The sequence below is a fragment of the Cuculus canorus genome, chromosome 2, assembly GCF_017976375.1.
Source record: "Cuculus canorus isolate bCucCan1 chromosome 2, bCucCan1.pri, whole genome shotgun sequence".
Lineage (NCBI taxonomy): Eukaryota > Metazoa > Chordata > Aves > Cuculiformes > Cuculidae > Cuculus > Cuculus canorus.
Genome location: NC_071402.1, coordinates 128,156,389 through 128,182,864, shown reverse-complemented (window position 1 = coordinate 128,182,864; position 26,476 = coordinate 128,156,389). Strand labels below are relative to the sequence as shown.

The following is a 26,476-nucleotide window of genomic DNA, read 5'->3' as shown; positions in this document are numbered from 1 at the left end:
TGCCTTTGATCTTTCTATACAAGGCTCTTTATAGTGGTGCAATATGATGGAAAACTGATTTTGCCTCCTTGCATAACTTAGTTTCAGCTGTCTTGGCATTTAGATGACTTAGGATGGCAGTTAACTTGCAGGGTACCTTTAAATGAATTGTGCAGGGAAACAGGAAGAGTGGTTTTGTGAGAGAGAGACAATACAGGATAGATGATGAAAAATATCAGAAAAAGGAAGACATAGAAGTACATGGGAGAAAGAGGCTGAAGGACATGATATAAGCGTGGAGATGTCTGGATGAAATCTCTGTAAGGGGAAACACAGGACAAGACCCCAGTCACTTCTCCATGTTTAATCATGAATTTTAAATGTTGGATTTACTTCTTGAGAAGTATTCACAGAGATATGGTAAATAAGCCATAACTTGCAAGTGCAGTTTGTTTTGGAGTACTGGAACTGGAGTTCCAGTACTCACATTGCCCAGGTGTACAATGCCTGCTGGAACCACACTGCCACCTTTGTGTTTTCCCAGATCTTGAAAGAAGTGATAGCAATACACCTCTTGTTATCAAATGCATGTCAGATCTCTGAACAGGAAGGATAGTTAAATGTCACAGGTCATCACGGTGAGGACTGGAGGCATCATTCCTAAGGCAGGTCTTGGACATACAGAAAGGGATAAAGCTGTCAGTCGTATATAAGATATGTGCAGATTATTGACATTCCTAGAACCTGACCCAGTGGCTGCGATTAGCTGATGTTACTGATCCTTGGTACCAAAACACATATCTGAAAAACAAACTTTTAAGTACCTGCCTTGCTGTTCCCAAAACACCACCTTATCTCAGTGTCCTTATGTTGTACTTTCTCTCTGACTTTTGCATAAGAACCCGCATATAATTCTCAATAATCCTGTTAATCTTCTAGGCAGACCATGAGCAACATCATACCCACGTTTCTTAAGCATCAGATTCAGACCAACACAATGGTACTGTATGAGTTAGTCCTCCCACTGTGCAGCACAGTTGCCTAGCTGATGAGATAAGCCTGTCACAGCCTGCCCTGATGATTTTTTAATGTCATGATCTGTTAATTGGGTTGGACCTATCTTCTTTTGGACATAGGACTAGCATTCCTCTGTGCATTTGTATCAAGGACTAGGATGGTTTTGGAATCCGGTATTGTGTCATATGTGTGATGCAGGTTTTTCCCCTACTAATCTGCAGTCTTCTCTTTTCTGTTCTATTTTGCAGGAGCATCCATCTCTTGGGCAGCTCTCTGAAAAATTGATTGATAATAACATCAATGTTATTTTTGCGGTTCAAGGAAGCCAATTCCATTGGTATAAAGTAGGTTAGAAACCTGATTTCGTTTTCTGATTTTGAAAGTACATTATTTATAGTAAAAATTAAAACTATGCGTAAATGATTGTATTTTTTGTAGGATCTGTTACCTCTATTGCCTGGTACTGTTGCAAGACAGATAGAATCACAAGCAGCAAATCTCAATGATTTGGTGGTAGAAGCCTATCAGGTATGATCAGAGTGACTATGTTGTATTCGTACAAGGATTTTTCATCTTTTATAGCCTAACATTGGAATTTCCTGATTCTTGCCTCGTATCTGAAATCCACAAGGATAAGTACCCTACTTTTCTCAGTGTCCAAGTTGATTGGTGACAGCACCCAGTGATAGCTCTCAAATTCCTGGGTTGTCATGGTCTCAAAGCCAAGAGCTAGCAATATTTCTTTTCTAAGGATGCTCCTAAATATAGTTTAATTCTCTGCACCTGTTGCCACATAACTTCAAAAGAAATGTCTGACTTATCTGGATTTTGGCATTTCATATCTCTAGTTACAGACCAGGCACCACCATCTAGGTACCATATAAATTCAGAGAAAAAAAATAGTGCAGTATCTAGAGGGTTTTACAGCATAATTCTTAGAAAATGTACAACAGATGGGAATTTACAAGAACGTAGTACGATGACAGTGAATATTGTGGAAAGCAGTGAAGAGTTTTGATAGAGATTTGAGAGAAATCAATGAAATGGCTTTCTGAACTTTTGCCTGGAGTTCTCAACAGAAAGTAAAAGCACGGGAAAGAGCATAAAATCATTTTTCACAAATGACTGACAGGGAATGGCATCTTGAAAGTGGAAATTGGCATCTTGATAGTGAATGAAAGATAGCCTGATTAAGAGATGCCATAAACAGCTTTGAAAATAAAGCCAAGTAACGTACATTTGATGTAATATAGCAAAGGGAGCCCATGCAACAGCAGTGAAATGAATGTGGTGGGTTAGGTGGTTGAACGCTGTTAAGGTCTGCAAATTACACAAACATGCAAGTTCTTAAAGTTGAAAAATCGGCTACAAAGCTACATGCAACGCATCAAAGTATAACATAGTCCTTTTAAATAGCTGGACATGGAAACTGAAAATATACATTGTACTGGGTTAAATCAGGCTATTTGCTCTCAGCAAATTGGCTGTAATGAAGACCCAAGATGCATGTCTGTTTCTAGTCATTAGGATAGGTTTGTACACATTTTTGTCACCGTCATGTTGAAAACATTGTGCAGAAGGCAAAGACATTCAAAAAGCAGAGGAGGTTGGGTATAATCAAATTGCAGAGAAGTTCTCACTGATGTTGTACTTTCTCTTATAAAATCGAGAAATCTCTTTTTGAATATGAAGGTTTGCAGGAATTGCTGCCAAGAGAATTTGAAGATCATGATCGTTTTGTATGACACTTCTACACTGTCTATCCTAATTTGCATCCCAGGTTTTTTTGAGCACGATGCAGGGCAAACATTCAAGGAGAGGAAACAGAAATTTACAAAATAGTTCAATTGGAAGATTCTCTGGGACTTTCCTGCTCCTGCCACCCTCAATGTGCTTTTGCCCCGTTTCATTTTTTAGACAGCATTTTCCTTTCCATCCTAAACTTCTTTGGATTTGGTACTTTGAGATTTTTAACATAGTTGTAGGGGCTTTTAATATACAAACGTGTGGTGAATAAGGGTTTTCAAAGTGTTTTGTTTTATTGAAAGCAAAAGTACTTAGATAAGAAAATAAATTTAGTGTTAATCTTTGATGACAGTGGGACTCTTGCACTCTTGTTTTAGGCAGCAAAACCTTAGGCTTAGCAGTGGAAAACCCTGGTTGAAAATCCCTGGCTAAAAAGCCAAAGATGAGTCACTAATTTTCAAAAAGTTACTAAGATAACCGTGTGTTCAGATTCATGTAATTAAATTTCCTTTTGTAGTGGTAAAAAAATCCCACTAAACTAATTTTTAAAATATTAATATGCCAGGAATTTTAATAATATCTTTGTGTAATTTTCAGATCATTGGTTTGTACAGAGCTTTAATAATTTTTAAAAGGTCAAGAAGCAATATTCCTTCTTGGAAGGAAGCAGGATTTTAGAGGGTGCAGTAAATACAAGTTACAAAGTAGCTGGCTTTTTCATTTCATTTGAACAGGCTGTCCAAGGTGGTGGTGCATTCTCCATCCCTGGAGATGTTCAAAAAGCATGTAGACATGGCACTTCAGGATGGTTTAGGAGGGGTGGTGGTGCTGGGTTTATGGTTGGACTTGATCTTAGTGGTCTTCTCCAACCTCAATGATTATATGGTTCTATGATTTCAAAAAGCTGTAATGGGAATTGAACAATCATTGACTTGTATAGTCCTAGCTGACCCAAATAAAACAGTAAGAGTAATCCAAATAGCCTTTAGATCACGCTAAATTTTATTCAGAGGAAAGTTTTCCAGGACAGGTGCAAAATAACAGAATTTTATAGTGTCGGTTAGCGACCTGTTCTGCTGGATAACAATGGTCGTATGTACGTTCACTGTTTTATTTTAAATGTGTGGCTAAAAGGCAGGATAGCACCTTAAACAATAAGCAGTTTTTGTTGTGCACGGTTATTAGAATCGATTTCCAAATTGCCAAAAAATACAATCTCAAAACCATTTTAGAAAAGCTGAAAACATTTTATCTGGAAAACATAATCCTCTTCATCAGAATTACCAGTTCACTGGTTGTGTATATTTGAAATGTAATCGGGTCTTTATATGGGAAACAATGCTTTAATTCATTCCTTTGTTCACACAGACAAGCTTTCTTCTTTTTTTGTCAGACATAGTAGCCGTACTTGGTGTTAGTCACTAATGCACATTTACATGTTGAGATGCAATGCGACTGCAGCTTGTTTTCTGGTTACAGAAACTTATATCTGAAGTGAAAATTCAAGTGGATAACCGAATCCAAAGTCTTCATTTCAATATCACTGCGATCTGTCCTGATGGAAGTAAAAAAACTGGCATGGAAGGATGTAAAAATGTGGGATATAATGAAGAAGTAAGTTGATAGTTCTCATCCTTCAAGAAACTGGAATACTTATTTTTCTGTTTGGTTGGTTTTCAATGGTGTGAAATCTTCTAGGGATTTACTTAGACTGAAAATGGATTTATGTGATCAATGATCACAGACTCTCTATTATTGTCTGGTTTTATTTTTCCTGAATCTTATTTTAATTCTCACTAATCTCATGGAACGGAGGCTCAAAGCTTTTCCTGAAAGCTAATGTCCATTAAAACTCTCCTCCTTTGTCCTCCACTGTGCACAATGGCCATGTTCATTATTGTGATGAAATCTGTATGTAAGAGCTTGAAAGGTAATCAGTTGAAAAGAATCACTGAAATTTGTGTTCCTTGAGTCTGTATGAGATGCCATCTTTCCCTCTCCTTGCTCTTGTAGTCTTCATGCACACTCGGGGTTGTAGATAATTAGTTTATCTTATAAATCAAATTAATAAAATGATTTATCCATATTTGGATCTGCGCCACCTACTGAGTGAAACAGATTATAAAACTGGAGCATCGTGCACCATGGAAATACAGGGGAAGGTGTCTGGCTAATATAAAGAACATGGTTTTCTTCCCAGAACAGCTTGTGTCTTGATATATTTATTTGATTGCCTGGATTACTAGAGTAATTCATTTAGCTTGCCAGGAAGAGGTCTATGTTTCTGGAGAGCAGGGTCAAGGAGTGTTTTCCTTCTTGACGTGTACACACGTCTCAACTGGTTTGATTTTACTTATGTCTGAGTGTAGAAATACCAAAACAAATCAGTAGATTAAATGTGTGAATATTAAATGCATTCATTTAGTTGTATTTTGTGTTCTTCAGAATTTTGTCTGCGTGACTTGCTGCTGATTAGCTGCTACAGTTGAAGGGAGATCTGCTATGTTTTTCTTCTTATCTCATCTTGTCTCCAGTGTTGTTCCCTGTCTGTTTCATAAAAAGTAGGACTGGAATTTGTTCTGTTTAATGAAAAGAAAAATATTTATATCTGTTTCTTTTTAATAAAAAGCCAAACCAGTTGATTATAAAAGATTGAATGTGGTCTTAAACCTCTACTGCTGCTGAAAATGAGCCATCCTCAAGAGATTAATTTATTTTAACCTTAAATCCTCCTCTCAGTATTTGTTTACAGGCAAAATGCTTTTCCTTAATTCTCACATTCCTTTCATTGTCTAATCCTTCTTCCTTCCTCGTCTTAACAAAACGCAAAGTATTAATTATATTCTGGAAGAATCTTATGGCCTCTTCAGGGTGCAAAACTAACTTTGGCTATTAGCAAGTGTCAGTGTTGACAATGTCATAATTATTTAGTTGCAATATGTTTAATCTTTCTGCATCTGTGATCAGATCCACTGAAGTTCACAATTCATATGCAAGATATAATTTGCCCTTCCCTCCCATCTTCCTACTATTCCTCCAGTGTTCTGTTGTACATGAAGATGATGTTTTGTAGCAGGTCTCTGTGTTGAATGAAAAGCACATTCTCTAGCTGCAGCCTGTCATCCGCCAGTGATACACACCTGCTGTGTCAATTTGTGCATATCCACACTTTCGCCCCATAACCAAAGGGAGGAAGTCTTGTGCACAGAGGGGATAGGCAACTGAGGGGGGTGTGCGCAGTGGCACATTTGAGAACAAGAGGAAAAGCAAAGAGCGAGACAAAGCCTGTGTGCCCTCTCAATACATTAAGTGCATGCTTCTGCACAGAATTCTTCTCCTGTTGTCCGTGTAGGCAGCCGCAGTCCCGCTCACCACAAAGCCACCATTGTCCCCAAGGGCTTGACTGTTCTCGTGTGGGGGCGCAGCAGGAGGGGAAGACAGCAATGAGAAATGAATGGCCTTAGTCTTTGCGGGTAGTTTCGACTTCATATGTAATCAGTTTCTTAGTTTTTCTGCTTTTTTTTTTTTTATTTGGAAATCTTTGTTCTTTGATGGTAAAGAGTAAAGGTATTTGCTTCTCTTGGGGTCCTTTCTTGCATTTTCCCCTTGGTTATATTTTCTCTGTGAGGAGGCTAGGAAGAGTTGTTTTCTGTCAGCGGGCTAAATAGCCTTAGTGAGAATACCTTGTCAGAAGTCTCCCAGTCCAAAATAATGCAAAAAACAATCGTAAAATATATGATTGTTATTCAGTGAAAGTATCACACATCAGAGCTGTCAGAGAGTTTTGGTAGTGATTGATGCAAACTCTGTTGCGGTCACCTAACTGCCAATATAAGCCAGAGTCCTGTGCCAAGACTCTGGAAAGTCACGGGGGCTGTTGCCCCGGTGGGTACTACTTGAGGTGAGAACCTGGGACATGGTGGCAATGGCCACAACACAGACAGGAGCTAGGTGCTGGGTCCACTCTGAAGAAGCAGCACTTGGTCTGCCCAGAATGAAAGCAAGAGTGGCAAGACTCTCTTTCTCCATCCCCATTATGGGAATTGGGAAAAATAAGCTGTTTACTTAGGCGTGAGCCTTTTTTGTGTTTTAGTAGGAGTACATAGAGCTATAAAAAAACATGTGCGGTTTCTATTTACACAAACCATTTCCCCAGCAAGATCTTTTTCTTTTTATGAACAGTATCTCGGTTTCTGTTTGTGTATTGTCTTGCTCAATCTAGTCCTAATTCTTATGTGAGGATTTCTATAATATAACAGAATGTACACAATAAATAAGATCAGGAGGAGGAGGATGGTAATTCTGTTACTATTTAACTTGTATCAAACTTTTCTTCCACAACTATGCTTTATTACCATGAAAAATAGACTGCTGTCAATCTTCTATTGTTAGAATTTTAGCTGACTTTGTGTTGCCTGTCATTACTAATGTATCATATTTGACAAATGGCCACTGTGTATTTTGTTATTATTGGCTAGTGCACATTCATATACAAAGTAAGATTCTGCTTTATTTAGGTGTTAAAAGTGTTAAGCAACTTATAGAAAACAATAATGATGTAGTATCTGTCTTTATTTCTTCCTAGGTACTTTTCAATGTCTCAGTTACAATGAAAGGATGTGATGCAACTGGAGGAAGAAAGTATGCAATACTTAAGCCTATTGGTTTCAATGAAACCACCATCGTTAATGTGCAGAAAAGCTGTGCCTGTCAGTATGGAAATAGTGCAAAGCATAGAAGAGTATGGACTGATGAAACTTCTTCTGATGATAAACAGTCCCATTGCAGTGACAATAATTGTAGTTCTAATAGAGATACACTTCCTTCTGAGATGTGCAGACAACACCAGGACCAGCCTATCTGCAGCGGTCAAGGAAATTGCATAGATGGAAAATGTTTCTGCTACAAAAGCAAGCTGGGCAAGGTGTATGGCAAGTACTGTGAAATGGATGATTTTTCCTGCCCGTATCACCAGGGAAACTTATGTTCAGGTAAGCTGGGTTTTGTTTTCTGAAGCTTATGTACATGATGCAGCTGGGAACAATGGTATAAGTCTGTCAAGTACAAAAATTCTGTGTGCAGAAATGTGTGTGAAATGTCCTGAACAGCCTGGTAGGAATTCACACTCCTGGGCTTGCTTTATCACAGAGGTATGCGCTGTCTTCTAAACTCCAGCACTGCTTTTTAGTGGGTTTATTGATTCTTTTTTTTTAGTTCAGCTATTTTAACATTTAAATCTCAAACTTCTTCAGAAGTAATGATACTGATATATTGGATAAAATAGTAACATTATTCCAGCAAGTTGATACATCCTAATCTAATGGGAATATAAGATACTAAGAGTTTAGGAGGCATCAACTTCCAGATAAGGTTCCAGATAATTTTCTAACATACTGAACCAGTCTTGTCAGAGATATGAATGACACTTGATTTCAAACACTGATCTATATGCTAACACTGTTTAGAACACCTGTCCAAGAAGGAAAGTGTAAGTGAAACATAAACAGGGAGAGTTGTTAGAAATTATTCTTCTTTTTGTGGCCTATTTTATGCTTTATAAAGAAATCATGCAAATGAAAAATGTGTAAGAGCAAAATATAAAAACATACTTTTAAGTTAGAGTTATTAAGGAAAAATGGGGTTGAATCAGTATCATTACTGTATCTCTACCAAAATATTTTTTCCCAGTCAGAAGTAATCAAATGTTTTAAAATCCCTGCTGTTGTCATATATTCTTTCGTTTCACTGTATACTGCCCAATGCGTGAATTGAGAGGGCAATTTTTTCAACCACACTTGAATAAATTTAGACTAGTACTATGGAATTCAGTAGAGTTATTTTGGTTTTGCTCTGCTGGTGACTGTGAACTTTACATAAAATGAAGGGAAATAATGTTACCTAATTCTCTAAATACTTCATTCCAACACAAAGAATTATGGGTCATCTTCTCAGTATTCTTCCTTCCCCACAACCAACTTCGCTAATTTACTATTTCTTAACCTAAGCAGACCTTTCAAACTTAGAAGTTCATAAAGCCTGAAATGTGGTGCCCTGGTCAGCAGAGGCAACAGGGAGATATTTGCCTAAGAGGTGTTGGAGATTGTCACATGTGATGGAGCCCTGCCCTACGGTACCACAAGAGGAACCCAGGGCCGTGGAGCAGCATGCCTCTTTGTGTGATATTTTCTGGTGCAGAGCCTTGTTCTGAAATGCCCTACGATCCCATTCCCTTCTCCGTTTTGCCCAGCCCAGGTGAAAAAAGAAGCAGTCTATACATTGGCCTCACGCCTGTTTAGGGAATCCCATCTATCAGATGGGACTGTCTTCCTGCAACTCCTCTGTGTCAAGTACAAGAAGGGCCATCACAGTTTATGGGAAAATTGAGTACTGCCAAGGTCTCTGAAGAGACCGCATGAGATTGCCAGACCTGCCTGTGCTTTATGCACTCTCTGTTTCTTAAAGGTGCTCTGACAGGCTGTAAAAATGTGGCTAAACTTTATCAGCCTGTCAGTTGTACAACTGTCGTGTGCTACAACATGGAAAACATGGATTTTGCCCTAATGCTCCTACTGTTTTTCTGGGAAAATTTTAAAAGCCATCAAAGCTTCTTCATAGCCTTTGAATCTTTGAGGCTGTACATACGAACCTAGAGTTCATAAGTGCAGCTTACCCACTTCTACATCTCAGTCATCTGTCCTCTAGAAAGCCAGAAAAGCAGTGCTATCATGCCTGCTTCTGAAAAGAAAAGAAAGAAAAAAACAGCCTGACATTTGCATAAGAACTTCATACTCCTTTCTTCACTGAATCTTGCTGTTTATTTGAATTGAATGCTTTCTTGGTAAAGAGAAGTTTGTTTAGCTTGCCTGAAGGCTGTTTTCCTAACTATTGTGTAATTTTTAATCTCCACTGCTTTGATCCAAGGCAACAGAGAAAAATTCTAGTAAAAGATCCTAGGATGACGTCACGGTACTAGCTTTCGCTCAACTGAACAGTAAACAGCAGCCATAAATATGTATCGTGCTGGCAACTTCAGCTCAAATTTTTAACTGAAAAACTAATTAGCAAGCTAAGATCTAAATTAGCTCTGTTTAATGTAAAGCACCAGCAATACAAACATATGCATTTAAAATTACTTCCTATGTTTTCATAAAAGCGTATTACTCAAGGCTATCTGATGTTGTAGGTAATGGTGAATGTGAAGCTGGTAAATGCAAATGCTTTGCTGGCTGGGAAGGTGACCGTTGCCAGTGCTCGTTACAATCAGCAAAGCACTGCCTGAATTCAAAGGGCCAGATTTGCAGCGGAAGAGGAAAATGTGTATGTGGAAAGTGTGAGTGCACAGATCCAAGAAGCTTTGGCCGTTTGTGTGAATATTGCCCTACTTGTAACAAAGCCTGTGAAGAAAACTGGTACGTTTCTTGTGCTAGACTTGACTTTTTAACTCTGTAGTGTTGAAAAAAGGGGAAATACTTCTGCATAACCAGATGCATTCTATATTTCATAGATATTTAGACTGTAGGAATGAACTCAGCTGAAAGGAAGAAGTGTGGAACAAGAACAGTAGCTGTGCATTATTCCTGCCATTGGTCAGCAGAGTAGAGCCAATCTTACCCTGGAACAATGATCTCCATTACTTAGTTTTAAACCACTTTGCCATGCTGGTTTTAAATCATCTCCTGTTTCCTTAACCAGGTAAAGAAAGGGATAGTGTGCCATGCTAGTTTTAAATCATCTCCTGTTTCCTTAACCAGGTAAAGGAAGGGATAGTGTGGAGTTCAAAATGAGCAGCCCAAGGAGGAGAGACTCTAGGCTAAGGTCTCAGTGGCACACTGAGTGGTACTGGCTTAATGAGTCAGTGAAGCTCTGTCCTTGAGCACGGCTCTTGTAAGCCCTCCTGTCAGCACATATAATGTTCTGCATCCCTCTATGGCCGAGAGGGTGAGAGATCAGCCTTTCATTGGAAAGGGAATTATGATCAAAACAGAGTTATTGTTTATTTGTATTCACTTGAACTATAGTTCATCTGGTGAACATATTGGAGGGCCAAGCTGGGCTATATCTGTAAAGGTGACTGCTAAGACTTCACGAGATAAAATGTGGTTAACCTTGCTTTCTTACACTTGTTCAATGTTGCTGAGAAATGAGTGCCTTTAATAAATTCAGAAGATGGTATAGCTTTGTTAAAAATTCAGGCAGGGCTTTGTGACGGCTGCCTTCTGCAAGGCTATACAATGATGATGGTAAGATTGACAGTGCTGCCTCCCACTGTGCTGCTGACCCTCTGAACTGCCAAGCAGTGGGAACTTACGTGGCTTTGTCTTAACACAGAATCTGAAAAGCTATTAACAAAGTTGTGTTTCCTATACCTATCTCTACCCTTCAGTTTCACCGTGTCTCCCTAAGAGATTGGTAGATAAGGAAAGACTCGGATGAAACTGAAGGCAGATAGCTGAAGAAAGGGTGCTGGGCCCTTAGCTACACCCACTGAAAAAAAGCACATCACAAAAAGCAGAGCAGAGGCTGGATGACGGTGGCTTAAAGCCAAAGGCATGTTTTACTTTATGACTTCTGACTGGTTGGTTCTGAAAAGCATCACAGTGATGCTGAGAGAGGCATCACATTTCAGAAAAAAGTAAATAAATGTCGCAATGTTTTTACTAACAACAGGAAGGCATAACATACAAGCCATACGTCAGCTTGTTGATACAATCTCTTGAAGTGGAGTGCAGAGAAAGACAGTTTTTTAATTACATTTTTATTTTACAGGAATTGTGTTCAGTGCCACCATTCTAACAATGCATCTCAAGCAAAACTTGACCAATGCACAACCTCATGTGCTTACCTGCTGCATTATATTGACCAAACTTCAGGTATGTGACATTTTTTAGGTAATTTTAATGAGACATTAAAATCTGTTTGGAATAGTAATTTAATTCACCAGTGTTACAATGCCTTTCAAAAGTGTGTCATATTCTTACAATAACAAAAAAAGCAAGCAGGAAAAAGAAAATTCACTCATTGCTTCAGGGAAAGTAAAAGATAAATAATAACAGGAAATGTGATTGGCAAGCATTGCTAAATCAGATTTCCCAGGTCCTTGAGAAGTCACATCTAATAATGACGAATCCTGCCTGAGCAATCCTTAAGGAAATATTTATAAAAAATTGTTATGGCATCCATATGTTTTATTACTTTGGATATGCTTACATTTGTTGACATTACCAGAAATTAAATAAAAGAATGAAATAGAATGCTTACTTCACGTTCAGTAATGTCTAAATATTCCTTTAAAGTATAAAAAACTGCAGTTATGACAGCTGTCAAAGAATATCTTTTAAATAAAATTTCATAAAGCTTAAACAGTCCAACTGCAACAAAAATGCAGATAAATTATTATTTTTTGTCACTTCACATTTTTTTACATCTTTCTATGTTATAGTTGTTCATAAGTAAGGAGAGTAACTGTGAATACTTTTCTTATAATTTTAATATTAATTAAGGAAAGCTTACTGTGTGAGAGAGGTCTACGAGTGAGGAGCGCACTGGGCAAGGATTCAACAAACCACATTTTATTTCATATTTCCCCAATAAGCTGCACTGTAATCCTGTGAAGATTAAACTGGTTTTGCTCCATACACCTCTAACACTTCATCCTCTCTATTTCAGCTATTAGCTCATTGGCTTACAAAGAATTTACAGTGGCCAGCAAAATTAAGCCCAAGTTTTAGTTCTGTAGATTGAAGGAATAATAGTTTCACCCCAATGCATCTTAATCAGAATTACCTTTCTTGATATGCCTCACTTTAAAAGCTTGCATATGGCAAAATTTCCCCTTAGCTTCCCTTAAGTTATTTTCCCTTAATGTTTACCAGACTTGTGTTACATATGTGAGATTACTATGCCGTGGTAGATAAACCTATGTTTGAGGGGGGTGCATATTCCATACAGTAGGCTTTACACTTGTATTTTCCTTTTGTTGCAGAATGTTTCTCTGGAAGGAGCTACTTTAGAGTCTTTTCCATAATCTTTATAGTTACCTTTCTGATTGGGTTGCTTGTTGTCCTTATCATCAGGCAGATAATTCTGCAGGGGAGTAGCAATAAAGTTAAATCTTCAGTTGACTACAGAGTATCCGCAACAAAGAAGGTAACTGATTTCAGAGCCATCATATTTAGTAATCTTTTTCTTACACGTAAAAGTTAGCTAATCGTTGATAAAAATTGTATCTTCTCCTTCAAGGATAAGATGTTTTTGCCCACTGTTTGTACAAGAACAGTAACATACAGACGTGACAAACCAGAGGAAATAAATATCGACATCAGCAAGTTACGATTAAATGAGACTTTCAAGTGTGAGTTCTGAAGACAGTGTGTTTTCTGCAAATGTCTGTTTCCGTCATGATCAACTTTTAAAAAGTTGCCTTTTGTACTCTGTTGGAGTCCTGACTGTTGCCATATGGTTTTGTGTTGTGCATTTTGTTGAATACTGTAACAAAGTGACATGTAAGCATATTCACATAATGTGACTATGTTTGAAACTATAGCTGCTGTATTGTTTTTTATTTTTGAAAGAGAAATGTGCATTACTACTGTTCAGGAACATTAGTGTTGATGTAGCACTTTAGCAGATTCTAATTTATTTAGTTAGTTATGGCCTAGAATGTAGATATGAACTGGTCTGAGAAAGCACTGATCTCACTCTACATGTAGCTGGTACTGATGTGCTCTGTGGGAATGGACAAAAACTGTGACTGAAATATTAACATTGCTGTATATTATAGCAATAGATAAAATTATTCAAATGCTCTTGAATAGAGTAAATGGTACTTTTATAGTTCTCTCAGTTGACTAAATACCACTGATTTGTCTGCTTTAGCCTCTTACCTTCTCCTCATTACTTAATAAAAATGACTGGATTAAATGACTGCTTAGTTACTGGTGTGGGTGTGTAGTTGTGTGTATATATGCACACACACAGAGGTAAATTATAAATATAGGTTTTATATGTAATGATGTCACTTAAAAGTTAATTTATATCTGAGAAGGAGTAATTTTTAGCCTCTTTACTGGTTTCAACATAAAAATTTATATATGAATTTCAAGATATTTGGAAACTGAGTGGCTACATAAAACACAAGACTTCTGTCCAACAGCGTAGTCACTGCCAGCATGGTCACTGCCAGCTGACTTCACCTTTGGAGTCAGAAGCATCAACTCCTTTGCAAGCAGATAAATTGCACCAGAGCTGCATTTGGTTTACTAGCTACATGTCAGTGTTTTGCCGAATAAGGCCTTTGTTCTTTCTGTATGATGTCAGGTGTAAGTCTGGTTTTACACACTTGCTCTTTTTTTTCTCTGTAAATCAGCTGACAGGATTAGTTTTTGTGAGTACTAATGTAATCACTTTGATTTTTGTGACTGTGCATTAAGAAATGCGTCCAGTGTGATGTGGAAAAGAACTTGCAATTTGGAAGCAGGTGAGGAAAACAGGAGTCCTTTTCTCAGGAGAACACATTAATTGACTCATAAATGTGGGATCAGGTTCTGCCTTCAGAAATGGGCAAAACTCTTCTAAATACAGTAGGACCAATATAAGCTTATCTGAGAGCAGATTTTTAGCTATAAGGTCAAGCAGAACCATTTTCTTACCCCTGAAACCAGCTACAGTAGTTGAAGACATGTTATTATGTGCTAGTTGGAAGAGTCAGCCAACAGTCTGGTTTATTATCTACGTGCTTCCAAAACCCTACAAAAATCTGATCAACCTCTAATGCACTAAAGTCTTACTGGCAAAGAGAAAAATCATCTCAGAAGACAGGATGCAGTGTATCATTTCAGCAACATTAATTACTGATACTACATATTGGTCTGTACTTGTCATAGAGAAGAGTTACAGAAACAAATCAGGACTTCTTTACACGCAGTTTTTTGTAATTGGTGTATATTCTGATTTCCTATTCTGTATTTCTTCTGTAAATTCCCACTGAAATCTGAGGTCTATACATGTGAAAGGAAGGCAGAATGCAGAACAAATGATACGTGTTATGTGAGTGTCCGCAGTTGCTTGGGTCATGGATCAAGTGGGATTGAGAAAAATAGTATAGAGACAATGGGCCTTCCATTAGATTGTAATTAAAGTTTTAGATTTGGTTTAAAAAAAACTTAAACTAGGCTAGAAAATGTTTCTAAAGCAGTATTCAGAATGATCCCTGAGCTCTCTATCATACAGGTAAAAGTGTCTCATTTGAAGAAAAGGGAGGTTCTTTACATTGACCCTGATTTTAGAGATAGCTTAGTTGTAATATCATAATTATAGGTTAATTCTGTAATCAAGTATACCTTAAACTTTCATTTTCTTTTAAAACATGTAGAACCATTTTCCTTCTGTGTAAATTAACAGATGCTAAACAATTGGTTTCAATGGGATAAAGAGATTGGTAGAGGTTTACCTGCTATTGCTCTTGTCACAATTCATTAGTATTTTTAAGTGGTTAGTAAACAAGGCCTCCGGTTATCTGTTTCACTTAACCAAACAAACAAATTAAAAAATTAAAAGCTTAGCAGAGAATATATTAAGTATGTACCAAAAGGTGTGATTGAGTTCTTTAAACAGTGTGATAATTTTTTTTTTTAGATAAAAGATTAATTAGAATGTATTTCCCATAGTGGCCTTTAAAGCACTTGCTGAACTGATAGCTGATGTTTTTTCCTTAGAAATTACTTTTCACTGTGACAAGAGGTTGAATTATGTGGGTAGGCAACAATGGATCTGGGTTCTTTGTGGAAGAAAGGTTTGAGCTGTAACACTCGTCTTCCGGACACGTCACACTGCTACTGCTTTTCTTCTGTAGCACTTAGTTGGCTTTGCAGTGCTGCCTGTGAAGGGGCACAGCCAGTATTTCCTTATCAGACACCTGCCTGAATGTTTAAAATGCTCTGGTCAAACAGGGCAGACGGACCGGAAAAATTGCACTGTAAGCTGCTTGCTGTCCTGAGGATAAAAAAAAAAAAAACACGCTTATTTTTAAAAAAAGTTTCTAAGAAAAAAAAAAACAAGTTTAAAAACCTTATTTTTGCATCTCCCTCATGTTTTTGCTGTATTGTGGAGGTGGCTAGTGAAAAAGAATAAGCTGCTGCTAATGTGACAGGTCAGAGCTTTTAGAAGGCCCATGGGGAGCTTATACATAGCAGGATCCTTGGGAGGAGGCTTTGTTTCTAGGGATGGAATCTATCCATGAGAAACTCTGGCTTTGCTTGGTACGTGTTTCCCTCTGCCTTTGACCATGTTTTTCAGAAGAGCTGCTGCAGGAGATGAATAGCCCAACAAAAGCCTCAGTATTTAGGAAGCTGTGTTCCCTCAGCACATGACCTTAAATGAGAAAGCAGCCTGTAATTCACAAGGAATTTCCTCAGCAATTGCAGGACTGCTTCCTATAGTGCTTAATATGGCAGATATTAAAGACGAATTAGTTCATATTAGTTTTCAATGTCTTGTGCGTCAAAGATGCTCTTAAGAAGAGGGTAAAAAAGATCTGGTCTCAGAATAGAACGTTCCAAACTTCTTAAATAAAATTTCCTATCCTAGACCTCTTCAAAAAAAAGAAAAAATACTCAAATAATTTCACTGCATGCCTGTACCCAAAAATGTATCAGCAGATACTAGTGTATCTCACCATTATTTGAGGACTTGTTTTTAGATTTCCTCCCACAAAAAGATCATGTACATGGCTTTTCACAGCAGATTTGTTAATGCTAAAATCTGCATGTAAAATTTTCAAATTCTAATTCCACTTTTCTTACCTTTAACTGGTTGTGTGTCTAACATTTCAGAAATGACATGTTAATGCAATTAAAAAGCATATATTTTACTTCAGTTTTTCTTTAAAGACTCTAAAATGAAGAAATACTATGAACTGATTATTTCCAAGCATGATGAGCACGTTAATAACATTGCTACAGAAGTGTGTGGGAAAATAGCTGTTTCATCTGGAAAATGTGCACATGGTATGCAAGGAATTTTCATTGTGCCCAGCTGAAATTCCCTTACGTTCACAAGGAATGTTGAAAGTGAACCTTAAAAAGGAAGGACATTTGTATAGACATAGTTTACATTTTATTCATTATTTTCAACTGGATTTATTTTTTCCTCTCTATGGTGTCATGATAACTTGCTATGTAAAGTATTCTTCAAACTGCAGTGGAAAAAAATTATTTTCCCAGTCTGTTCATATATAATATTTGTTTCCTGCTTAGTGTGCATATCTAAATGTACGTATTTTGCAAACTGTGGGAGTGAATGTGTGAAGCAGCTTCAAGCAGCCTAAGTCCTAAAGTAGCCATAAGGCCTAAAGATGCCCAAGGCAGAGAGAGAGATGCAAGGGCAGTGCTGCCCATGCAGGCTCTTGAATAGGGACAGCATCCTCAGCAGGCACCACGTATCCTGCAATTCCCCACAGCATCCCTACAAAGATGATGCTCTGAGACCACACTTCATTTGTCTGGGCAGGAAGCCTCTTCAAGGTTTGCAGGCTTGGCAGAGGTGGTAGGATTTGTGTCCTAGACACTCAGCCACGCGTTGGAACTGCATTATACGCAGTCCACCGCCCTCAGCACTGCAGGCTTTTTGCATCTTTACTCGTCAAAAAATGCTTGCATGTAACCTTGCCAGGGACCGCCTGTGCCAGTACGTACTGTAAACCTGGATGATCCAGACCTCAATTAGAACTTCTGGGAAGTCTTTGGGCACCTGCCCATTGGCTTCCCACCAGTCCCAGGATCTCCACCAGCCAGTCTTCAGAAATATAAGCTGAAGCTATGGAAGGGCATGTCTCATTGGTGCTGAGTCAGTGCTGGGTGACACTTAGTCTGCTCTAACAATGAGTGAAGCGTGGTGACAGTGTTGTGGCTGTACGTTTGCAGGGGAGGGGAGAGATTTATTTGCTAAGCAGAAATGAAGCAGTAGTTAAGAAGAACACTACTTTGTAATGATGCTCTTGGCACTGCTCGATGCACAGACTTCTCATAGATATTACAGAGAACTGAAATTCATGGAGAGAGAAAAAAAAAAGTTAAAATTAGCCAGCGTGAATGCATTTCTATAATGAGCCAAATCAGTGGGGTTTCACTGAGTGCGAGCCAGCTCAGAATGGTTGGCCTTTTGGGAGCGGGGGAGGAGAGGGGGAGGGGGAGGAGAAAGGGGGAAAAAAATCCTTAAATTTAGTAGTTTCTTATGCTTTAGAAATGCTTCTCTGGTTTGCGTGTCCTCTTTGTTTCCTTTCCTGCACACACTCTTAAGAAAAAAGAAGGTCCCTACCTACTAAAAAAAGAATACTAAAATATCTGTCATTTGTTAAAACAATGGATTCTACCCAAATGCCAGCATTTCATCCTGATACCTATGTTGTGTTTGGGCTGTTTTGGTTATGTTTTGAAGGGAGATGTTGAAAGATGAAAGATTTTTGGGGGAAGACATTCATGTTGTATGAATTCACTGTGCTAATATCTCCTTCACTTTTACCTACTACTGCTTCAAAAAATAGAGCTACTTTAAAGTGTCTTATGTAGCGATGGTGTGACAGCTATTAATAATACTACAGTTTTTAACTTTCTATTTAACATATACTACCTTTTATAAAAAAAGTATTTACAAATAATGTTTCTATAGATTTAATGCATAGAGAATGTTAGTAAGGGAAGAGGTTTTAAATAAATTTATAACTTCTTACTCTTTATTTTACATTTTAAATCACTACTTTTGTTTGTGTGGAAATATACCGAGTATTTTATTATTTAAAATAGTGTACTTTTATAGCTGTTTATTAATTTCAGTTGACTACTAACTTCTATTTTGATATTTATTAATGAGTTGACACTGTAGTATATTGAGATGTTTATTTTTCTATCAGAGCTGTAACAATTGTGACATAGCATTATTTTAATGCAGCATCATTGTACTTGCTCTCTAAAAAATAAAATCCATATTAAATCCATATGGAATTTTCATATTTGTAATGTTTAATATAATCTGTGATAAGTTGCGGAAGATATGATCACCTCATTGAAAACGCAAAGCCTTTTCACTAAGGTGTACAAATATGTCTGCAAGAGAAAGTATATGATTACAGTGTTTTTAAAATGGCATAATACTGTGTCAGGACAGGTAAAACATGAAGAATATCATGTTTATCAGACGTAGGCAAGCAGATGAATGCATGTTCAGGATGAACTTTGAGAAGGTGGGAAGGAACACAATAGCAGGTAGCAGTTTGGAGATGCAGCTGATTTGCCCTGTCCAACCCAACTGAAACATGAGTGCCCCAAGAGGTGTTAGCTCTTTGTAGGGGACAAGAAGATACTTCCTGTAGAAATATAATCTATTTATTGATAGGTGTTTACAGTAGCCTTTCTTCTGCTTTTCTGGGTTGGATGGTAGAGGAGCTAGTGCTCTGCAAATAGGTAAATTTCTCTGCAAATGCCTCATCTATGCCACTCTCTGCAGGCCTCGGGTTCTTGAAAACACATCAGCAAATTGGGAAGGTGATGTGCATTCTGTTCTCATGCCCAGTCGGTGGTAGCATTTGTTTGCACAATGCCACAAAATTTCTCTTAAAGGGATTTCAGACATGCTGTGTGTAAGGACATTCAAAATTTGTACTGTAAGACCATGATGCGTCAGTAAGAGAAAGCTGTGGCACTAAGACACCTGCCAGACACCACTGATAGATCTGTCTCTTCAGGCTCCTAATATGATTCAGTTTTTGTTCTGGGGATGTGAGAGAGCTAGAATCAAGTCACAACCAATATATGCCTAACTATCACATCACTCAGTGTCCAGGACTTAGAAAAACCTCAGAAAAGGTGTACAGCAAAATGAGAAACTAAAGTCAATATTCAAAGGCCAGTCTATTCTTCCTTGTTGCTGCTTCTATCAAAGCAAGGAACATGATCCCACTATATGTCTGGTGAGACTAAGGCTTTGAGAAATTTTCTTTCACAGAGCCCAGAGATTCATCAGCATTCACTGACACACAAAGTAAGCACATGCAACCAGTCCCACAAATGGAGGAGTACACATTTTCCTCAAAAGCTCTTTATAGAGGGAACATTAATGTTGTCAACAAACATAAACTAGAACTGTATTTCAGGCACATAATTTAAGCATGCAACTTGAGCTCCCAATATAGGGTTTCATTTTACCATTTGATAGTAATCTTGAAACTAAAGTTAGTGTTAACCTTATAGTTCTCTATAGACAGTGATACTGGTGCCAAACTACATTGCATACCCTGTATGTTGTGGAATAATGGTAAGTGATCTGTATGGAGTCTATTTCTTCCTGTGCCCTGAAATCTAGCAATTAATATGTGTCTCTATACCCTAAAATGTCTGGTTAATGATAGGGGGTTTGACCCTAGCGGCATTGTACTTAGCCCATTTTTATTCATATCCCCAAAGGCATCAGTAAGGGCACAACAGTGCCATAATGTGGCTCTAATGTAATGCAACTGCTATTTTATTGCAGATACCATTGACAAAAAAAAGGGCTTGCTTCTCAGTCTCTCCCAAGAGGAAAGAAACCTAAGTTACAGCCCCTAAAGCTGGAGGAGGAAAGAGATCCTGATTTCAGCCACTTTTTTGACAGCAGTCATGTAGGTGCATGCTGTTACACAATTTCTCTCCCTGTATGATTCCCTTTGTGGCAGATGCAGCGTGCGATGCAATAGACAGAGAGGATGACATTAGGGACAGTTGGTTTGAGGGATGATCTGAATATGCATGATGACAATCAAAAGGCGATGAGTAGAATTAAGAATAAAAACTTTTTTATTAAGACTTCTTTTAATGAGCAAGTAGCTACTCTGAAAACCGGATGGTTTCTTTTGTTTTCAGGTCTACAACCAAGACAAGAACCTTAGAAATACAGTCCTTCTACCCTAGGTTTTAAACCAAACTGTTTAAATATTTGTATGAATTGAATAAAAAAATCTAATTTTACAGAAACCCAAATGGTCTGAAAATGTGTTTAGAGCACAGGTTCTGTCAATGTGGTACAGGGGCTCCTGGCTGCTCATCTTCTATTTGAAAGTCTTGGAATGGTCCAAGTAGGGTTGAACTGTACGGAATTCATGTTACCAAGAAATCGGCTTCCAGTGTGATTTATTAGCACTAAAGAGGTTCCAATATTATCATCTCCTGGCCCCTCATCCTAGGGAAACTGCGGTGGATGGCAGAAATCAGTGTCTTTATTTTTGCAAACCATTCTATCATCTACTCAGCCCAGAACACACCATGGCCTCTGATTATTTTCTTGGCCTTGAACTGCATGATTCGTGAAGGACGGTTACTGTTTAATAAAGAAGATGTGTACACAAGCTGATAAAACTAAATGATTAACCACAAAAGCATAATATTGCCAAGTTATGTCACATATACTTATTGAAAGCAGTTCATGTGATGTATGTATTTCAGCTTTGCAGCTTGCCAGTTTCCCCTTTTGGGGCCCTAAGCCTCATTCTAAGATTCTTCTTTATGCCTCAGTGATCTGGAGAGCCAAGCTCCTGCGCAGGGTTCCTCTGCTCTCAAAAGTGCTCACAGGAACGGCCGTTCCCACAAACGCGCTTCTGGACCTTTAGACTTTGTCCATAGCCTTAGTACATCCATTCTGAAATCATCACTGAGGTTTTGAGATATGCGTGCAACGTACAATACCCGTAGACCCATTCCCTGCCCAGTATCACCATTCTGATGACAATTATTATTATTTGTAAAAAGTTCTTCGTGTATACCTTTATGTGTGTATGTGTGTCTGCATATTCCATCCAAATTAACTTTCCTTAAGGATTTCTGATTGCTAAATAGCCTGTCAGACCAAACTTTATAAACACGCAAACTATGTAAGTACATATACTATATAGACAGATATAGTCTCACATACTTTACATATATATATATATCTAAAATGGGATTCCTCACCTAATTACTCATGCATAGCAGAATCTTCCTTTAAAAATTCCTATACATGTCCCAGTTTCTGTTAATGGCCATCCTGCTATCATGTTGAAACTGTTCCGCAGGGTTCATCTCCTTGAGTCTGTGCACTTTTATCTTTTTTTGACTGCTGCCCTGCACATGCAAAGCATGCAAAACAGATATAGCACCTTACACAAGGATTCTTCATTCACAAAGAGATTCTAATCATCTTGTTAAAAATAATAAATTAATATTTCTTTAGCTAATTTATTCCTCATGCCTTTGAAAGTGAGGACTTTCTTTTTTTTAAAAAAAAAAAAAGAAGTAATTATTAGGTCAAAAGAAATAAAAGATAATGTGTCAGATCACTTTTCAAACCAGAAAAGCAGCATCCTTAGATTGTCATATGGCAGGCTGAGAGTGTTTCATGCTGCCTGTAATTAAAAACAAGTAGAAAAAAAACCCAAAAATAACCCAGAAAAAAAGCAACAAACCAACAAAATAAACAGAAACACAAAGAAACCTTTAGTTTCCAAAATTTTGTCCAAGGTTCAATTCTGTGAAATTAGTGGGATCTTGTGATTCAGCTGAAGACCAGGTTAGGCGTGAATATTCTGAGCATCTTTGAAAATGAAGTCCATGAGCTCCCCTTTGAGATTATTTGTATAACAGATTAGAAATGCTAGTGTTACATGTGTTACATTCCTTCTTTGAAAAAAAAGTGTATCTTAACAGGACGTGCTTGACAAGCCAAAACATAAGAAGCTTTATTTATGGTCTTAGCTGATGGATCATAAAGAATTTATGCAAGCAACTATTGTAGAATATTCTTACCTTTTCTTTATCTACCCTTTTCACTCGCTGAAAAAATAGTTTAGATTTGAACTACAAAAGTAACGCAAAACATAATTCACTGTAGATTCCTGTGCAACCCAGGAATTTGTTAGCTGTTTTTTGAAGTGTGTTAATAAAAAATGTATTTGGTTACTGGGGGGGAAGAAAATCTAACAAATGGCTGTCAATATCATTTGAAATGTCTTGAAGGAAGATGTGTTACTGAGTTTAACTGCTGTCATTTAAACCATTTGATGAATTTTATGATCTAGTTCATATGGAATTCAAATGCTTTTTAGCTTGCCAGATTTTACTCCCTACTTGGTCAATGCCCAGTTACTGGTGTTTCCTTAGGCCAATGAAATTTCTTGCCAACCAAGTGAAGTACACAATGTTCTTCAAATCTATAAGATAAGGGAATTGTTATTCTTGAACCTTGACAAAGAAGAGAAATTATAATAGTGCTACGATTACCACACCTGGATTATTGCCATTTTATTGGCTATAAAATTTATAGTCCGTTTACACAGGTACTCCTGAAGTCACCAGGAAAGCATACCTGAATTCTTGCAAATTTTAAACATTATCGTACAAGTGATTTGCTTGATTAATCTTTCTCTTTTTTTAGTCTTTTTTACATGTCCCTTGAAGTGATTATTTTTCAGATACTTCATTTCCCACCGATGCCTCCCTATAAGATGTTTAAGTAAGATTCTATTTACAGTATTCACGAGGAAGTTGAGTGGCACTGTTCCTTATCTTAGGAATACAGAAGTGGTAAGTGCTCTCACAGCATCAGAACCATGTTCTGACAAGAACACTTACTTTTTATACCAGTTCCTCACAAGAACAGTTAGATTTTTTTCAGACCTAGAGTCCATCTAACCCAGTGTAGCTGCCTCCAACAGCAGAAACAAGCTGCCATGGGAAGCACAAGCCCATTCCAAGTGTCCATCACTTCCCTGATTTCCTTCAGCGTCCAATCATTTTTCAGCTTAGGGAATTTCCTATATCTGATTAGTTTGTTTAATTAGTAACGCTCACTCTCAGGCACCTCTCCTTATCTTTGGTTATCTTTGCTGCCCTTTTCTGATCTCATCATTGGCATCCACTTTTCCTTCCTTAAGGATGAGAGATTAGAACTATTTTCAAGAATAAAAATGTAGATGAACTACCTATTTACATAGGGACATACTGATGTGAATCTTTTGCTATTGCATTCGTAATACTTCCTAACAATTGTATGACTTCATTTGATACAGAATTGTGTTACCTTCTCTTTAATTGAGATCTTATACTGAATTACTGTCCTACCATTTTTAGCTCTGAAACCGCTGAAGGAAGGAGAGCTGATCACTTACAGCTATCACCTTGAACGCAAATGCCAGCGCTTTGGTTCCCGTCTGGTTCACACAGAATCTCTCTATCTTCTTCATAGCTTCTGCTTAGTCTGCGAGTATCCCCATTCCTAGTGAAACAGAAATCTCCTCAAGATACCACTCCCCTAGCGTTACAGCTTTGCCTTTCTACCTCTGTCTCAAGTCCTGCACAGGGTATAGTGAATATTTCAGAGAAAGTTCCCACTAAAGTTCTGCTCTCCCACTTTTTTTCAAAGCAAAACGTTTTCGCCTCCAGAATTTCCTACCCTCCCTCTTTTTTATGTGATTGATACATACCTAAATGCTACAGGCTGCAACCCACCGTGTCTGAGGTTTACCAGCTTTGTAGCAAGTAGGAAAGTTGTATGTTTGCCTGTATGTCTGAACTCCTGGAGATCTATTTGCTGGATGAGATCATCTTCTCCCTCTTCCCTTCCTGCTCAACATCACAATTCCAGAAGGGCACTCACGTTAAGAGAGGGCATATATATATATATAAAAAAATAAGATACAGCTCAGAAAAACTTTTTGCTGTAGTTACGTTTCCTCTCTCACCAATATGACATTACTGGATATATCTTCTGTTGGTCTATGTCCCAGCAGAAGTGAATTGGTTTTTTTTGAAGACCAAACTGTTCAGCAGCCTCAGTGTGTCCTCAATGAATATTAAATCAGTGTACAGTGAGGTGGATTGAGAGCAGGCTGGATGGCAGAGCTAAGAATGTTGTCACTGGCAGAGAAGAGTCTACTTGGAAAGCTATGCTGCCATTCAGTGAGACTTGACAGGCTGAAAAGTTGGGTGAAAAGTTGGGTGAAAAGTTGGGTGAAGAGGAACCTAATTGAGTTTAACAAAGGCAAGTTTGAGGTTCTGCACCTCAGGAGGAATAACCCCATGCACCACAACAGGTTAGGGGTTGATCTGTTGGAAAGCAGCGCTGTGGAGAAGAATCTGGGAGTCCTGGTGGACAACAAGTTGATGATGAGCCAGCAATGTGTCTTCATGGCCAAGAAGGCCAATAGTATCCTGGAGTGCATTAGGAAGAGTATGGCCAGCAGGTCGAAGGAGGTTATACTCCCCCTCTGCTCTGCCCTGGTGAGGCCCCATCTGGAGTACTGTGTCCAGTTCTGGGATCCCCAGTTCAAGAAAGATGAGGAACTGCTGGAGAGAATGCAGTGGAGAGCCACAAAGATGATGAGAGTACTGGAGCATCTCTCTTATGAGCAAAGGCTGAGTCACCTGGGTCTGTTTAGCCTGGAGAAGAGATGACTGAGAGGGGATCTTACAAATGCTTGTAAATATCTAAGGGGCAGGTGTCAAGAGGATGGAGGCACACTCCTTTCAATGTGCCTGGAGAAAGGACAAGTGGCAATGGGCACAAATCCATCTGAACATGAGGAAAAACTTCTTTACTGTGAGGGTGGCACAGCACTGGAACAGGCTGCGCAGGGACTTCATGGAGTCTCCTTTTCTGGAGATATTTAAAACCCACCTGGACACATTCCTGTGCGACCTGCACAGCTCCTTCAGTGTCTAAGCCTGGTTTCCTGTGCATTGATTCCACATTCTTTGGGATCCATCTCTTCCTTCTCCAGAACTTCTACAAAACTGTTGGCAGGAAGGGAGGGTGAGAGGGTAGTTCACAACAACACAAAAAAAAAACCAAACCCTTGAACTGTGTCTGGGTAACAGATTGAAACATAGTAGATCTTACAGGATAGATCTAGAAACCTGAGGAGGTTTCAAGGTTTGGGGACCAAAGTTAAGGAATTACGCAGAGTCATATAGAAGATGAAGCTTTTAAATACGGGCCCTAAACTGTCCCGCTGTAAATTATACTGTGTGGTAACCGGGTCGTTTGGTAAGTGAGGGTCCCTGAATTATAAGCTGTTTTTTTGATTAGACACAACTATAGCAATGGGAAGGATTGTTTCTAAGACAAAAAAATGAGACTGAAACAAGGATGCATCTGAAAATAGTTAAATCAAGTATTATTACATCCTCTACAATAGCAATTATCACCTTAAAACCAACTTTAGGGGGTGGGAAATCATGATTTCACTCCTAGGCTTTGTTCAAAGTCTAAAATTCTGAACTTAAAAGTTTTGGCAGGGATTCCTCCAATTTTTGGCACAGCAAAGACCCAAATGCACTCCTACGTTTGTTGAATCTGGAGAAGTGGAAAATTAAAAAACAAGAAAAAACTACTGGTATAGCTCTGAAAGTAAGAGCGCAGCAGAAATCTATTAAGATATTTTCCTCCGTAGAAATCTCTGAGGCTTTTCCACATGGGCTAGGTATTTGGATTAAGGTGGACATCTTGACAGACTGGAGGAATAGGGTGACAGAAGATTTATGAAATTCAGTAAGAACGAATGCCAAGTCCTGCACCTGGGGCAGACTAACCCCTTGCACCAACCCAGGCGAGGGTCTGCCTGGCTGGGGAGTGGCTCTGCTGGAAAGGATCAGCAAGTCCTCATGGACACAAACTGTATGTGAGCCAGTGGAGAGCCCTGGCACTAAAGGAAGCCACCAAAATCCTGGGCTGAATTAAC

The 26,476-nt window shown here is 38.3% G+C and overlaps 1 protein-coding gene across 2 annotated transcripts in view; it reads left to right on the top strand.

The window, feature by feature from the left end:
• Positions 1-20,198, top strand: part of ITGB8 (integrin subunit beta 8) — a 49,908-nt gene extending 29,710 nt beyond the window's left edge. The window contains exons 7-14 of one of the 2 annotated variants that reach the window (XM_054059442.1): positions 1,245-1,340; positions 1,435-1,524; positions 4,222-4,356; positions 7,328-7,733; positions 9,926-10,151; positions 11,509-11,612; positions 12,725-12,888; positions 12,982-20,198. In XM_054059442.1, the coding sequence (XP_053915417.1) occupies positions 1,245-1,340; positions 1,435-1,524; positions 4,222-4,356; positions 7,328-7,733; positions 9,926-10,151; positions 11,509-11,612; positions 12,725-12,888; positions 12,982-13,104 (1,344 nt within the window). In that variant the 3' untranslated portion in view covers positions 13,105-20,198. The remainder of the gene's footprint in view (positions 1-1,244; positions 1,341-1,434; positions 1,525-4,221; positions 4,357-7,327; positions 7,734-9,925; positions 10,152-11,508; positions 11,613-12,724; positions 12,889-12,981) is intronic. The other variant, XM_054059441.1, reaches the window with a different exon arrangement.
• Positions 20,199-26,476: the final 6,278 nt, after the last annotated feature.